The sequence below is a fragment of the Tachypleus tridentatus genome, chromosome 5, assembly GCF_004210375.1.
Source record: "Tachypleus tridentatus isolate NWPU-2018 chromosome 5, ASM421037v1, whole genome shotgun sequence".
Lineage (NCBI taxonomy): Eukaryota > Metazoa > Arthropoda > Merostomata > Xiphosura > Limulidae > Tachypleus > Tachypleus tridentatus.
This window is the reverse complement of record NC_134829.1, coordinates 49,354,442-49,371,083: the sequence shown is the minus strand read 5'-3', so window position 1 is coordinate 49,371,083 and position 16,642 is coordinate 49,354,442. Positions and strand designations below refer to the sequence as shown.

Genomic DNA, 16,642 nt, shown 5'->3' with positions numbered 1-16,642 from the left:
ATAGATTATTACCCACTATTCAACCCATTCACTATGAAAATTACTTCGAGCTAAGCCTAATTTATCTCCCATGGTACCTTTCTATCATCGTCCACTGATTTTTTCCATTAGGCTGGTGGAGTCCTAGAAGATCCTGCAATAAATATTACAAAGCAGTAACAGTGATAACAGCTGTAGATTAAGTATATTTTTATGTTTTACAGTAACTGATGTTTCAGGTTGGATGTAGAAATTTTAGTGTCTGGTTTAATCATTGCATTCACCAATTCATTCTCAGATGTTTTATTCTTTCATTTCTTTTGTACTTCTTTGACATTGCTATTATGATCTTTCTAGACATAAAAAATGTCTTTGTGTATTTCTTCAATTTTGTCATTACAGTCTTTCTATATTTCTTCTATCAGTCTATCTTGTTGTTGTAATACCTCTATACATTCCTGAGTTTCATAAATCTTGCCTTCAGCCAAATTTGTTTTTGTCTTTAAATGTCCTGTTTCTTTATTTTAACTAAGTTACATCCTTGCTTTGATCTCTTGATTTCCTTTTTAACTTCCGTATATATTTCAGGCCTGGCATGACCAGGTGGTTAAAGCACTCGACTTGAAACCCGAGGGTCACGGGTTCGAATCCCCATCGCACCAAACATGCTCTCCCTTTCAGCCGTGGGGGCATTATAATGTGACGGTCAATCCCACTATTCGTTGGTAAAAGAGTAGCCCAAGAGTTGGCGGTGGGTGGTTATGACTAGCTGCCTTCTCTCTAGTCTTACACTGCTAAATTAGGAACGGCTAGCGCAGATATCCCTCGTGTAGCTTTGCGCGAAATTCTAAACAAACCAAACGTATATATTTCTTCTTTTTTTCTCTGTATCTTTCTTCTTGTTCTTCTTTTTAACTATTTTATGATTTCCAGCAGAGAACTGGAATTATTTTCTTCAAAATAATCCCACTTTTGGTAACAGTGGTTTTGTTTTCAATCGTTGGGCCGATTTTTTTATTATTATTTAATATAAATAGCGTGTAATTACAGACGCCGACTAATGATACGTTCAACTTACTCATAAATAAATTTACACTAATTGATTGATAATAACCATATTAATTACCTCATTGTATAATTAACATACTAACCAAATTATAATAATTATTAAACAAAATGTGTAGATTATTAACTTACATGAACTTACCAAATATTGCGCCATGTGTCCTCAAACAAAGAAAATCTAAATCAAATGATTAAAATACAGCTTTTAACAATATATATACAGCTATATATCAGTTTGTATTATATTAAAGGATTCTGAGAATGGCCTAATTATTGCTCTAATTTTGGTGTATAACAGATGCTAATATACTCTTATACAGATTTATAGTTAAAGTGTTTTCTACTTGGTTATTGTTACAAGCAGGTTCAACTTACAAAAGTGGGCTACTTTAATTTAAAACATCTTATCTCTACTTTGGAAAAGCACGGTAAGTATGTTAGGCTGAACTATAGCAAGGATAATATTAAGTTTTAAACAAATCAGTTTTTGTAGTTTTGCCTTTATTGGTCCAATACTTTTTGTAGTATTAAAACTTCTATATCACCGTAGGTCAGGTGTATATCGGTCAGTACTTGTCTTTATGAAATTGCCCCCCGCTAGAGCGGTATGTCTCCGGATTTACAACTCTAAAATCAGGGGTTCGATTCCCCTCGGTGGGCTGAGCAGATAGCCCTTTGCTATATGAAAAACACCCACAAACACCCTTTATGAAATTAAAGATTTTTTACTGTACTTGTTTGCTACCTTTTTATTAACTATAGTTTAGTGCACCAGAAGAATAAAGCGTGGGACACTTGAGTAATATACACTTGACTATACCGATTCGATTTTGTGTTATTAGGATTTCTACCACCCTACAGTCAAATCTAATTATATGCCAAAAGTAGTGCACTGTCTTATTTACATGTGTATAAGCCACTATCCTATTCAGAATAGACCCGGCATGGCCAAGCGTGTTAAGGCGTGCGACTCGTAATCTGAGGGTCGCGCGTTCGCATCCCGGTCGCGCCAAACATGCTCGCCCTTTCAGCCGTGGTGGCGTTATAATGTGACGGTCAATCCCACTATTCGTTGGTAAAAGAGTAGTACAAGAGTTGGCGGTGGGTGGTAATGACTAGCTGCCTTCTCTCTAGTCTTACACTGCTAAATTAGGGACGGCTAGCACAGATAGCCCTCGAGTAGCTTTGTGCGAAATTCGAAAACAAAACAAACGAACCTATACAGAATAAGAAAGGAATAATTGGAAGCCCAGATCGAAACTATTACAGCGATAAGGTTCGTTATTTTTTCCTGTACACTTATCTGGAAAAGTCACTTACTTACTTAGCTGAATTAGTCTGATTCACTCCACAAACACGTGTATATCAATTAAAGAGGCTTTATAAGTACAATAAGCTGTAGTTTCTCTTAGCCGATACTGTGAAATAGTGATTGTTACTTTGTTTTTGTATTTCGCGCAAAGCTACGCGAGGGCTATCTGTGCTAACCGTCCCTAATTTAGCAGTGTTAGACAAGCTAGTCATCATCACCCACAGCTAACTCTTGGGCTACTCTTTTACCAACGAATAGTGATACTGACCTTCATATTATAACGCTCCCACGGCTGAAAGGTAGAGCATGTTTGGTGCGACAGAGATTCGAACCCACGATCCTCAGATTACGAGTCGAGCACTTTAACCATCTGATCCGTGATTGTCAGTTGTTGATATTCAGATATTTTAATGGCAGTTCAAAATGGGCGATTTATTTGGCTGTTATTTTGTTTCAGCACGATTAACACTATTAAGTATTACCATACTTAAATTTTCTTTTTCACTTTCTGAACTTGATTACATACACTCCTTTGTCATTGTCTCAGTGTCATCTCTACTATATCTTGATTTTGTTTTTGTTTTCTGTTGGCCAATTGAAAGATTATGCTTTTGTTTTCTTTTTACTTGTGAAAGGTAAATGATGTTGAGTTAACTCAAATATATATAAATGTGCACATTTAATAACGTCATTAATCTATGTGACTGACCATTTAATAACATCATTAATCTATGTGACTGACCATTTAATAACATCATTACTCTATGTGATTGACCATTTATTAACGTCATTAATCTATGTGACTGACCATTTAATAACGTCATTAATCTATGTGATTGTGCCAAAATAATTTAATAACGTCATTGATCTATGTGACTGACCATTTAATAACATCATTACTCTATGTGATTGAACATTTAATAACGTCATTAATCTATGTGATTGTGCCAAAATAATTTAATAACGTCATCAATCTATGTGACTGACCATTTAATAACGTCATTAATCTATGTGATTGACCATTTAATAACGTCATTAATCTATGTGATTGACAATTTAATAACGTCATTAATCTATGTGACTGACCATTTAATAACATCATTAATCTATGTGATTGACCATTTAATAACGTCATTAATCTATGTGATTGTGCCAAAATAATTTAATAACGTCATTAATATATGTGACTGACCATTTAATAACGTCATTAATCTATGTGATTGTGCCAAAATAATTTAATAACGTCATTAATATATGTGACTGACCATTTTATAACGTCATTAATCTATGTGATTGTGCCAAAATAATTTAATAACTTCATTAATCTATGTGACTGACCATTTAATAACGTCATTAATCTATGTGACTGACCATTTAATAGCGTCATTAATCTATGTGTCTGACCATTTAATAACGTCATTAATCTATGTGTCTGACCATTTAATAACGTCATTAATCTATGTGACTGACCATTTAATAACGTCATTAATCTATGTGATTGTGCTAAAATAATTTAATAACGTCATTAATCTATGTGACTGACCATTTAATAACGTCATTAATATATGAGACTGACCATTTAATAACGTCATTAATCTATGTGACTGACCATTTAATAACGTCATTAATCTATGTGACTGACCATTTAATAACATCATTAATCTATATGACTGACCATTTAATAACGTCATTAATCTATATGATTGTGCCAAAATAATTTAATAACGTCATTAATCTATGTGACTGACCATTTAATAACGTCATTAATCTATGTGATTGACCATTTAATAACGTCATTAATCTATGTGACTGACCATTTAATAACATCATTACTCTATGTGATTGATCATTTAATAACGTCATTAATATATGAGACTGACCATTTAATAGCGTCATTAATCTATGTGACTGACCATTTAATAACGTCATTAATCTATGTGACTGACCATTTAATAGCATCATTAATCTATGTGTCTGACCATTTAATAACGTCATTAATCTATGTGAGTGACCATTTAATAACGTCATTAATCTATGTGACTGACCATTTAATAGCGTCATTAATCTATGTGTCTGACCATTTAATAACGTCATTAATCTATGTGATTGACCATTAAATATCGTCATTAATATATGTGACTGACCATTTAATAACGTCATTAATCTATGTGACTGACCATTTAATAACGTCATTAATCTATGTGATTGTGCCAAAATAATTTAATAACGTCATTAATCTATGTGACTGACCATTTAATAACGTCATTAATCTATGTGATTGTGCCAAAATAATTTAATAACGTCATTAATCTATGTGACTGACCATTTAATAACGTCATTAATATATGAGACTGACCATTTAATAACGTCATTAATCTATGTGATTGACCATTTAATAACGTCATTAATGTATGTGACTGACCATTTAATAGCGTCATTAATCTATGTGACTGACCATTTAATAACGTCATTAATCTATGTGACTGACCATTTAATAACGTCATTAATATATGAGACTGACTATTTAATAGCGTCATTAATCTATGTGACTGACCATTTAATAACGTCATTAATCTATGTGACTGACCATTTAATAACGTCATTAATCTGTGTGATTGACCTTATATGACGCCAAAATATCTTTTAATGGTATTTGGCATTTATGCTTAGTTTTTATGTGCCATCGATTTCGTGAGTTGTATTTTTATGCACTAAACTGAAAAAATGAATCTTGTAACAATAAATAAAATGATACATCTGTCACGAGACCTTTCTTTGTGCCCGTAAACCAACTGGTATTTTATGAATAGATAAAAATGTCAGGAATTTTAGAAATATTTCTAAAAATAAACTATGAAGTTCTTATAAATATTAAACGGTATTTAGACACTTTTCTATTAAATTATTTTAAAATAAATTTAAAACAATAAAAACGAATGCAAAATTTGAGAATAAGGCATTTGTTTAATCAAATAAAGGCATTCGAAGCGAATATTTGTTAGAATTGAAATGCGAACAATACAATCTCCAGATATTTAGATTTACTTTTTATGTATAAATACAGAGAAATACAATGATTTTCATAGCTATAAAAGCCCTAGTTACGATAGATGGAGGAAGTAAAGTGAATATATATTTCTTTTTTCAAATTTAAGTAGATTTACCTTGAACCAAACAATAATAAAATATAAAATCAGTGAAGTTTTAAAGTTAGAACAATGATTTTAGTTTTGTTTATTTACACAAAAGCTAAGCACATTTTATTATCGCATATTGCATTTAATAGTTTTGTCTTTGAAATTGCTATTTTAATTATGTGCATTACGGGTACGTGAAGCGAAATAACAAGCTATGAAGTTGACGATTACATAATCAGAAGGATATATATATATATATAACTTTAAGTTATATAATACATGTTAAAAAAACCTCAATACTTGAATTTATTATACTTAATACAATTTGCTGATTTATTCAGAAAGTTCAAAGCTGAAATTCTTATGTTTAGCATCACTTTTTGAGGTTTAATTACAATAAACAAGAACAAAAAACTGTATTGTTTATATTATTTGTTAATTGTAGACAGATATATTGATTTAAATATTTTTATACTGGTACAAACATTCAGTTGTTTAAAAGTTTTGCTAAAAGATGGCGACAACCCACAAATTTTATCCAGATATAAAAGGCCTTCCTCTGAGCTCGTAACGTCAGTCGTTGTTTACGATCTAACTTATAATAGATTTTCTGTTCCAAGGAAGACTTTGAGTTAGTGTCCCATTGTTTAAGGAAGATATGTAGGACGACACGTAGTCGGATGATGCTTTGCAACTCATTAGGTGACGTTTTCTTAAGTATCTGACGTAAACTAGACAAATAATGATTGTGAAGAACTGCAGTATTACTGTTATGATAGCGCATAAAATGACGTGGACTCGTGTGAAACAGACGTCTTCGTTACGTGGGTGACCTGTGTAAAAATATAGATTATATATTCCTCTTAGTTAAAATATACAACCAAGAGGTTTTGTTTTTTTTCATTTAAAAGGTGCAATATCGAAAGAAGAGAAGAATGATTTGTCGAGCACCTAGCAAACCAAAGGTTAAATGGTTTGAAATATTTTGATTCATTTTACTCAATCATTTTCAGTATAAGATAGCACAGAGGGATGCGTACGTTACATCAAAACAATTTCGAACACGCAAAGCAGCAAGTTACGTGACAACCGCATCTAATATAAAGACACAATGAAAATGCACATATTTTGATATTGTTTGCATGTCGTCATAGGTAATGTGACGCCACCAAAAAGTGGTCACTTTTGGGAAGGATATAAAGTAGTCCTTTCCATCGTAGAATATCCATACACTCACATCATCAAGATGTTTTCAACTCGGAGACTTAGAATATTGAGGGTAACCTTTGTATTTAATAGCACTGAAAGACAAAAGAAGCATGGATGAACTTGGGGTGCTAGGACCATCTGGAAGGGGGCCTGTAACGAGTCGCAACCCAAATGTGGCAATTAATTTGACGTGTCTTGTGACATATGAGAATCCGCGAATATGAAGGAGAATGTTAAACACTGACCACGTGCCCCAGGCAACAGTATGCAACAAAATGAAGAAAAATCTGTCTGAAAAAGAGCTCAGCTCACATGCACACAAGATGCTTTCACGAAATGTCAGTTCAACCATCGCGTAATTCATGAAGCTGGAGAATGAATCGAGTATTCATATTATTCCATACAAAGATAGATAGATTATGGAAATAATCAGGGAATAGAAGTATGCTTTGGATATGATAGCCTTACAACAGAGGTATTTGTACTGGAAACTCCGCTACGGAGCTACTGTAAAGATGTGTGGTCATCAGATATAGTGTGACTTGTTTGTTTGTTTGTAATCAAGCATAAAGGTATACAATGGATTATCTGTACTCTGCCCACCACGGGTATCGAAAACCAGTTTTTAGTGGTGTGAGTCAGCAAACATATCGCTGCGCCATTGGAAGGGGGGGCTTGTGCGACTAGACGTGGTGTCACGAACTGTAAAAAAACACTATGTCGTTCGACAATCGTTTTAATATGACGTACCAAATTCTGTATTAGTTGGAGCCTGCATAGACTAAACAATATAAAATTCGAGTTTTAATTCAAGTTTGGTATTTTGAAAGAAGTATTGGAACTAACTGTTTGCACTTACAACACCGAAGGTTTCATCTTCAAGACGACTTTGTCATTCACAGTTTACATTTATATCATCAGGGTTTTCATCTTCAAGTTGATATTGTTACCTGTAATCGATGTGTTCGTCTTTAAGATAACATTGTTACTTATCATTTCCATCTGTTCCACCAGGATTTTGGTCCTCAAGATATCATCGTCACTTACCGTTTACATCTGTTCCACCAGGGTTTTGGTCCTCAAGGTATTATCGTCACTTACCGTTTACATCTGTTCCACCAGGGTTTTGGTCCTCAAGGTATTATCGTCACTTACCGTTTTCATCTGTTCCACCAGGGTTTTGGTCCTCAAGGTATTATCGTCACTTACCGTTTACATCTGTTCCACCAGGGTTTTGGTCCTCAAGGTATTATCGTCACTTACCGTTTACATCTGTTCCATCATGGTTTTGGTCCTCAAGGTATTATCGTCACTTACTGTTTTCATCTGTTCCACCAGGGTTTTGGTCCTCAAGGTATTATCGTCACTTACCGTTTACATCTGTTCCACCAGGGTTTTGGTCCTCAAGGTATTATCGTCACTTACCGTTTACATCTGTTCCACCAGGGTTTTGGTCCTCAAGGTATTATCGTCACTTACTGTTTTCATCTGTTCCACCAGGGTTTTGGTCCTCAAGGTATTATCGTCACTTACCGTTTACATCTGTTCCACCAGGGTTTTGGTCCTCAAGGTATTATCGTCACTTACCGTTTACATCTGTTCCACCAGGGTTTTGGTCCTCAAGGTATTATCGTCACTTACCGTTTACATCTACATCACCAGGGTTTTGGTCCTCAAGGTATTATCGTCACTTACCGTTTACATCTACATCACCAGGGTTTTGGTCCTCAAGGTATTATCATCACTTACCGTTTACATCTGTTCCATCATGGTTTTGGTCCTCAAGGTATTATCGTCACTTACCGTTTTCATCTGTTCCACCAGGGTTTTGGTCCTCAAGGTATTATCGTCACTTACTGTTTTCATCTGTTCCACCAGGGTTTTGGTCCTCAAGGTATTATCGTCACTTACCGTTTACATCTACATCACCAGGGTTTTGGTCCTCAAGGTATTATCGTCACTTACCGTTTACATCTACATCACCAGGGTTTTGGTCCTCAAGGTATTATCGTCACTTACCGTTTACATCTGTTCCATCATGGTTTTGGTCCTCAAGGTATTATCGTCACTTACCGTTTACATCTGTTCCACCAGGGTTTTGGTCCTCAAGGTATTATCGTCACTTACCGTTTACATCTACATCACCAGGGTTTTCTTCTGTAAAGCGGGCTTCATGATTGTCTATAACGATAGCCAGTTGTAGAGGAATCTCTTCAGGTAATTGATCATCAGTTGTCGTGACGTCACTCACTTCCCGTTTTTTACGTCCATATCCTAGCTTCCCGCTACCGACACACTTGACCTGAAGTGAATAAACAGATTATTAGAAATTTATAATAAAAAATAGTGTGTTGATCACGGTAAACTGGGTGGTCCTTCTAACATACTTCAGTGTTATATCCAACTTTCCAACTGGATAAAATCTAATAACAGTAACAAAACATTATCCATTTATTTATCATCTAAGTTGTTCTGTGTCACAGTTGTTATCTGAAGCTCAGCTAAAAATAATCAACTGATTGTCTGTCTTAGAATTTCGCAGTAAAACTACATGAGGACTATCTGCGCTAGCGTTCCATAATTTATCAATGAAATACTAGAGGGGAGGCAGATAGTCATCATTATCCACCGCCAAATCTTTTATCAATGAATAGTGGAACACATCATTACATTATACATTACATCTTACGGCTGAAAGGGCGAGCTTGTTTGGTGAAGGGGATTCGAATCCGCGACCCTCAGATTGCGAGTCGAGCGCCCTAACCACCGAACCAATTGAAATGAACTAAGCCAGATGATGGTAGATCAATTATATTTTAAGTGTAGACGCCATGCACTGAGCACGAGAGTAATCCAGAGTATCTGTCTGAAAAACAAGCCATGTAATAATAAAAACGCTATATAACAATATTTTTTCTTGTTCCTGAGCAGAAAGTATTATTTCCCAATTGCTTATGCCTAAAGTAAAAGGAAAAGACCTATTTTTCTCTTGAAACCTCAGTAATGAAATTTTCAAATTTACCAATTTTCTAGAACGTACCAGATAGATTCAGTGCTGAGTATTTGATAGAGAATTTTCTCGAACTTGCAAAAAGTTTCAAGGACTTTCTAGAATGTTGTAGAACTTACGAGAATTTTCAAGAACGTTTTAGAATTTTCTAGAAAGTTCCATAATAATATATATACAGGGGCTCACCACTCACCACTTTTATTTAGTTCTAGCTGCCTAAGTGAACACAAAGACCTATCTGATTTTATCAGAGATGGTATCAGGAAGCCGTAAGCATTCTCCAGACGCATTCTGCTAAGTATGTGGCCAATTTATCAAGACAAGAGCGAATAAGTACTGTGTGACAGCATCTGCTAAAATGTGTGAAACCCACAAGGTATATTAGGGATCAAGACAAACCCTGGGAACCTCACTTTACCAGCGAGCACTGCAAAAAAACAAACAAAAACAACAAAAAATTCGAGATGGTAAGACGGACAATTTTGCTTGCTTGAATAGTAAGATTTTATATCATACAAATTTTAGACCTATTAAAATTTAAATATCTTTTAATTTATTTTATTTTAATTTCCAGTAGTATAGAAAAAATATCACATATAAAATATTTTGCATGAACCTCTTATACATTAGTTGTGGATGAAATAAATATATTCTTCATAATAACAATTTTATTATGAACAAAAGCAAATAATAACAAAAGCAAAGTTTGAAGGGAATAATAGTCATTTTCTGTACTTTTACAATATAAGTAATTAAGAAATAACAAATACTATCCAGGTACATAATTTGTGTTACACAGTGTAATAACTGATTCTATTCGTTACAACAAACGCTTGACCACCTAGCTTTATACAACAAATACTGGTAATTGTCTAAGTGATAATTGTTTGAGATAAATTCATAATTGGACTTTATCAATACTTTGGGTTGTAAGTACGGAAAAAATTATTTCTTCTAAGATTGACTGAAAACCGCCTGTAGTGTGTTGTTTGTCAATCAGTCAGTAGACACTAAAGTAAAACCACATAAGAGAAACTTAACTTTGCAATTCGTACTATCGTAACGTCAGTAAAATGTGCGCATGTTATGAATCACGAGAAAAATATGCACCATGCAGTCTGCAACACAGCATGACCCTCGAACATCAAAAGCAATAAATTAAAATATTTTTTACTCTTAATTGTGGTTTTATTTACTCTTGAAACAGAGAAGTTTTGGAGACCCTGCAGAAGAACATGTGGTATATACGCGTGTGTGTATGTAACGTAGAAAAGATGTTAGTTTTTTACATTATGTGATTCAGTATTATTTGCTAATGTTGTTTAAAGTTAGATTTTGACCTCTATTGGTAAGAACTTGAGTGACTTGGGACGTTCATTACGTAATGGCAATTTGGATTCACCAATATCACTCTATCTCATAAACAACGAAACTTTTCGACTGAGTTAAAGCTAAATTTTTTATTGTAATGGTTCTGTATACGGTAGGATAAGGCTAAGAGGAATCTCCTGGTACAAAGTTCTCGTAAAGATTAAGGTAAAGCTAAGAGGAACCTCTTGGTACAAAGTTCTCGTAAAGAGTAGGGTCAATAATATCTCCTGGTACAAAGTTGCTCTGTAAGAAATGTGTTGTAAGTTATTTTATTCACACCTCATTTATACTAATTGAACATCTGATTCTTCAGAATAATAATTTTGTAAAAATAATCGTACATAATGAAGGAGTGTATGATAGTTTTACAACCTAAGTATTGTCTTTGAAAGCAGTCTAAAACTGAACTGCTCTAATGTATTGTAATCAAAACTGATATTCTAACGAAAGGGCTTTTTACTAGAGCTGCAATGCACATATTGTATAAAAAAACCAAAATCTGTTTTTATTTTATCACGTCATCTCGTGGAAAATTTCACAAGTATAACTGACATATTTTTCAGTTGGTTGTGAACTCAGTGATACATCTTGTCATCACGCATCGCAACAATGTCTAAATTGTGACGCCCTATGAAACTACTCAAAACTTATTCACTCATCTATTTGAAAATTAACATCGAAGTTACTACCAAACCCTTTAGTCTCCAAACTGTGGTGTCGTAGGAAGTTTTGTAATTAATAGTGATTCAATAGATATATTAATTAACGATGAATTCATCGACAAAAAAGTTTGTCACCAAATGCATGAATCTGCGATAATTAAACTTCAGTCACTTCAACAATCAACATCTGAGTCGTCATTAAATTTATGATGACGTCGTAAAAAAAACATGGTGAGTCATTATTTCCAAGATTCAAACTTACAGGTTTACATTCTGCGAGGCAGAATTTGACTGTCACCTTGAACTTCACAATGGAGTCATCAGAAAACCTAAAGGCAGCGAACTTGCCCTTTAAATCTTTAGAATTTGGAGCACGAGTGATTAGAGGGAATACAGATGGCTCTGTAGCACAGCTGCAAAGAAGTACATGAAAAACTCATATCAGTACAAATGATTCCTCTAAGTAATAATTTTACATCGTAAATACAGAATGAAATTTTATACCAAATTCTATTAGCTGGTAGAACGAACTACCGATCTCTGCAAAATAATTTAACTTTTCAAAATTTTAAGATGAAAGGTAAAGTTGAAAAAACAATGATCTCAGGCTAATTAAAAATTAAACTAAATAATTATTTACTAAACATAAGTAAAGCGTATGAATTAATTTTGAGTGAATATAAACATATTTAATATTTGAAGTAACGATTAACTTTTTAACTAAACTATTTAAATGCTTAATAGTAAAATGATTCTTTAAAATAATATTTGGAAAATTCGAAAAGTAATTGCATGAATTTCGTTTTAAATTATAGCGAACCTGTTTTTTTTTTTTAAATATATGAACGATACAGTATAGTAGGGTTAGCTCACAAGAGGTAACGTTAAGGTAATTGATTTTAGGACAAAACGCTGGTGTTTTTGAAAATTTATAATGACAATTAATTATAAATTTAAGTTATATAACTTAAGTAGTTTTTATTTAATTTGAGTTTATTTTCGAAATTGTAGTTCTACTAATTATCTTCTAGCTTCAATTCGAAAATATTTACCCGTTGTCGTCCAGTAATGTGATAGAATTGGAATTAGTTCCACTTGTGGCCACTAGGTCAGTCACGAAAATGCCGAAGAGCTCTAGAATAATTAAATATTTTAATTTTCTTGCAACGTGTAATATTTTCATTTATTTTATCGAAAAGTTATGAAATATGTTATAATTTAAGAAGAATAACAGGCGATTTTCTTATAATAACTTATTGCAAGGTTCGAATTTGAAAATTAGGGTTAATATTATAATCCAAATGTCGGTTAGATAGTCAGTCGGTCTCTTTCGATTTCTACGAATTTCGTAAGTTACGCGAGTCCAATTCCACCTTTTGTACTTTTTTCATTTCTCGTTTTCATTCTAATCCCATTCAATAACTAAGATAGACGTAAATAGCTCTTACATTTTGGCACTTTTTGTATTATATCAAAGCTGCCAAGGAGGGAATTTTTGTACTAAGCGTTTATTTATTACCGAGTGAAATTAATTTTCTGTTTGTTATGAAGAGAAGTCTTTGAACGATGATCGTGTATTTACGAGAAAAGTGGTTTTAAGAGAACTATTGTGATAATACAGTTTACATGACTAGAAAATAACTGATCTATGAATGCTACGACAAGGTAAAGTAGATGTTTACTATAGGCTTTGGTTTCCCATAGCTAGAAGGTTCTTTATTTTCCTTTTCTGTTTACGAGCGGCAAAGTTGAAAATGCATATTTGAGGATTGAGATTTGTAGACTTTGGTTTCCTATATTTTTTACGGTCTTTTATACTAGTATTATATATTGTTAGTGTTTGTAATAGAATAAAACTACCCTGGGTTATCTACTAGTAACACTGTGGGAAATCTAACTCCAGACTGTAGCAATGTAAGATCGAAAACTTACAGCAGTCCCATCAGGGAAAAAAGGTTTTATATAAATTCTGTATCTTGTAATATGACAAGTTGAACAATAGATGGTGCCACCGTCATAGGATCGCTTGTTTTGTTTGCAGTTAACAGTTGACCACAAAGTTGCACAATGGGCTATCGTGTAGTACGCATCACGAGTACTTAATCCTGGTTTTTAGCATTATAGGCTTAAACGTGTCGTCGTGTTATTGAATCCCACGAATATAAAACTAAAGTATTTTTGTTTGTTTTTGAATATCGCGCAAGGCTACACGAGGGTTATCTGCGCTAGCCGTCTCTAATTTAGCAGTGTAAGACTAGAGGGGAAGGTAGCTAGTCATCACGGGGATTCGAACCCACGACCCTCAGATTACGAGTCGAACGTCCTTAACCCGCCTGGCCATGCCGGGCCCAAAACTAAACGTAAAATGGAAATTAACTTATCACAGCATTATAAGATTTGAGATGGTATGATATGGTATCAATGTGGTTGTTTTACTGAAGAAACTAATTAAGTAAACTTAGATTATGGGAAATCCTAAGACACGTTTTGAGCGATGTATTGGGTTGAGGAATAATTCGTGAGCGTTTTTTCAAGTTAAAAAAAAATTCATAAATGAAACGCTTTCGCAAAATATTTCATGTCATTTGGTAGATAATTTTTTGCTCTAATAGATGGTGTGTTTGATTTTCATGTGTCTTTAATTTTTGCTTTCATTTTCAGTCATTAAATGGAATGTCAAGTGGACAAAATCGAGCATTTTCGACACCATCTGCTTTTCGCATTTAATTTCTTGCAATTTCGTTTAAAACAATGCATACTATATACCTAGGTATTACATGAAATAAAGTATCATAATAAATGTTTTGGGTGTAATGTGTTCATGCATTGAAGTATTGTATAGTCTTGCATGTAATGCTTGAATGAAATTATTTAAAAACGCTCACGAATTATTCCTCAACCTAATACATTCAATTATTTATTTTTAAAAAAATCCACCCACTTTGATCCAAAAGCTGTATCAATAGAAAGAGTTCGTCTCCAATTTTTGCTGACGTTACGTCATTACCCTTGATGTCTATAATTCGTAGACGGACTTCTGGAGTCGGAGCAGTGTCCGCTATCCAAGATGTATAAATTTCTCCTCTGTTGGATATAAAGATTCACACTTTAATACCTAGATTGATTGTTTTGTCCATAAATGAAGGTAAAATACAAACTTGAAATGTATATATGTCAAACTTCAGTAGTGTTGATTAAATTTCCCTGTAAACTATCAGAAAAGCTTATAACGTATTAACGTTTTCTAACGTTTTCCAGTGTTAACCAAAGTTAATAACTTAATATTTATTAATGAAATTCGACTACTTGAATCGAATTCTTACAGAAGCTAAAAAGCGCTACCGAACGAAACTTATAATAAGTAGATAGCAACAGTATACGAGGTCTGTTCAAAAAATACGCGGATGGTTTGAATTGCACGGCTCCAGTTGGTTCCAGGGGAATCCAATTGGTGTCGCTAGGTGCACAGATCAGCTGATTACGACGCCATTTCCCGATTGCAGATATCTTCATTTGTGTATTAGCTACGCGGTTTTAAGCGAAGTGCGATTTTTTCGTTTGGCGGATTTCAGAATGAATGACCTGAAGGAGCAACGACTTGCTGTGTAATTTTGTGTTAAACTTGGACAATCTGCGACTGAAACTTTTGCTATGCTTAACACGGCTTACGGTGATGTTGCTATGAAGCGTACGGCATGTTTCAAGTGGCATGAACGTTTTAAGGATGGTCGACAGTCCATTGAAGATGATGAGCGTCCTGGACGTTCTTCCACGTCAACTGACAACCCACACGTCGACAAAATCAACACCCTGGTGCGGGCAAATCGACGTCTGACTGTCAGGGAGCTTGCTGAAGAGTGTGGGATATCAGATGGATCTTGTTACGGGATTTTGACCGAAAAATTGAAGATACACCGCGTTGCTTCGAAATTTTTGCCTCAGAACTCGTGAGTTTTTGGCCAAATACTCGATCACTGTTCTTCCCCACCCCCCTACTCACCTGACCTTGCTCCTTGCGATTTTTTCTTGTTCCCCAAACTCAAAAGACCCTTGAAAGGAAGAAGATTTGAGACGATTCCCGAGATTAAGGCAAATGCGACGAAGGAGCTGGAGGACATTACAAAAGAAGCGTATCAGGACTGTTTCAACAAGTGGAAACACCGTTGGGATAAGTGTGTGCGTTGGGGAGGAGAGTACTTTGAAGGGGTCCCAGACCTGTAACTTCTAAATAAAGTACATTTTGTTTTATGACGTCAGTCCGCGTATTTTTTGAACAGCCCTCGTACATTAAACATTTGTATAAATTTATGCTGTTTTTAGGCTACCAGTAAACATATCAATAATAATTATTTATTTAAACAACTGAATTAAGAGAACGTCAATATAAAAGTTTCTCTCTCTCCCTGCGACGTCTATTAACCCAAAAGCGACAATAAATCAGATTACAAAGTTCATGGAATTGTAGGTAAAGTACAGCGTTAGACGTTGGTTTGACGCTACGTTCGTCAAAACCGAGTCAATAACAGGCAAAAGCAGTTATTATAATTTCTTTCTCTTTAATGTTCATTATAACCTACACATTAAATTCTAATACAACAAAGAACGAAAAAAATGTGGTTAACTTAAATACGTTGCATTGTTTATGACGACACAATCGCTTTTTCTTAAGAGGTTAAGTGTGAAGATTTGAAGATATTTGTTTTCCTCTGACTTCCAGTCGACTTCTGTTAGAGGGCGCTATTGTTCCTGTTCATATGACATTCTCTGCCTCATTACGGACAGAAAAATTGTAGGTTAGTGGGTCAGAGGTCCTGGTAAGACAAAAGAGTAGTCCTGAGTTCTAGGGTACTGGACGGATCAGGTATCAGAAGTTCAGACATATAAACAAAGGCTTTTG

At 34.3% G+C, this 16,642-nt stretch overlaps 1 protein-coding gene across 1 annotated transcript in view; it reads right to left on the bottom strand.

Moving 5' to 3' along the window:
• Nucleotides 1-5,300: 5,300 nt before the first annotated feature.
• LOC143251124 (uncharacterized) overlaps nt 5,301-16,642 on the bottom strand; it is a 43,554-nt gene continuing 32,212 nt past the window's right edge. Inside the window, exons 5-9 of the mRNA XM_076502497.1 lie at nt 14,687-14,829; nt 12,798-12,879; nt 12,008-12,158; nt 8,830-9,004; nt 5,301-6,326 (exon numbers count right to left, since the gene is read on the bottom strand). Of these exons, the coding sequence (XP_076358612.1) occupies nt 6,085-6,326; nt 8,830-9,004; nt 12,008-12,158; nt 12,798-12,879; nt 14,687-14,829 (793 nt within the window). The 3' untranslated portion in view covers nt 5,301-6,084. The remainder of the gene's footprint in view (nt 6,327-8,829; nt 9,005-12,007; nt 12,159-12,797; nt 12,880-14,686; nt 14,830-16,642) is intronic.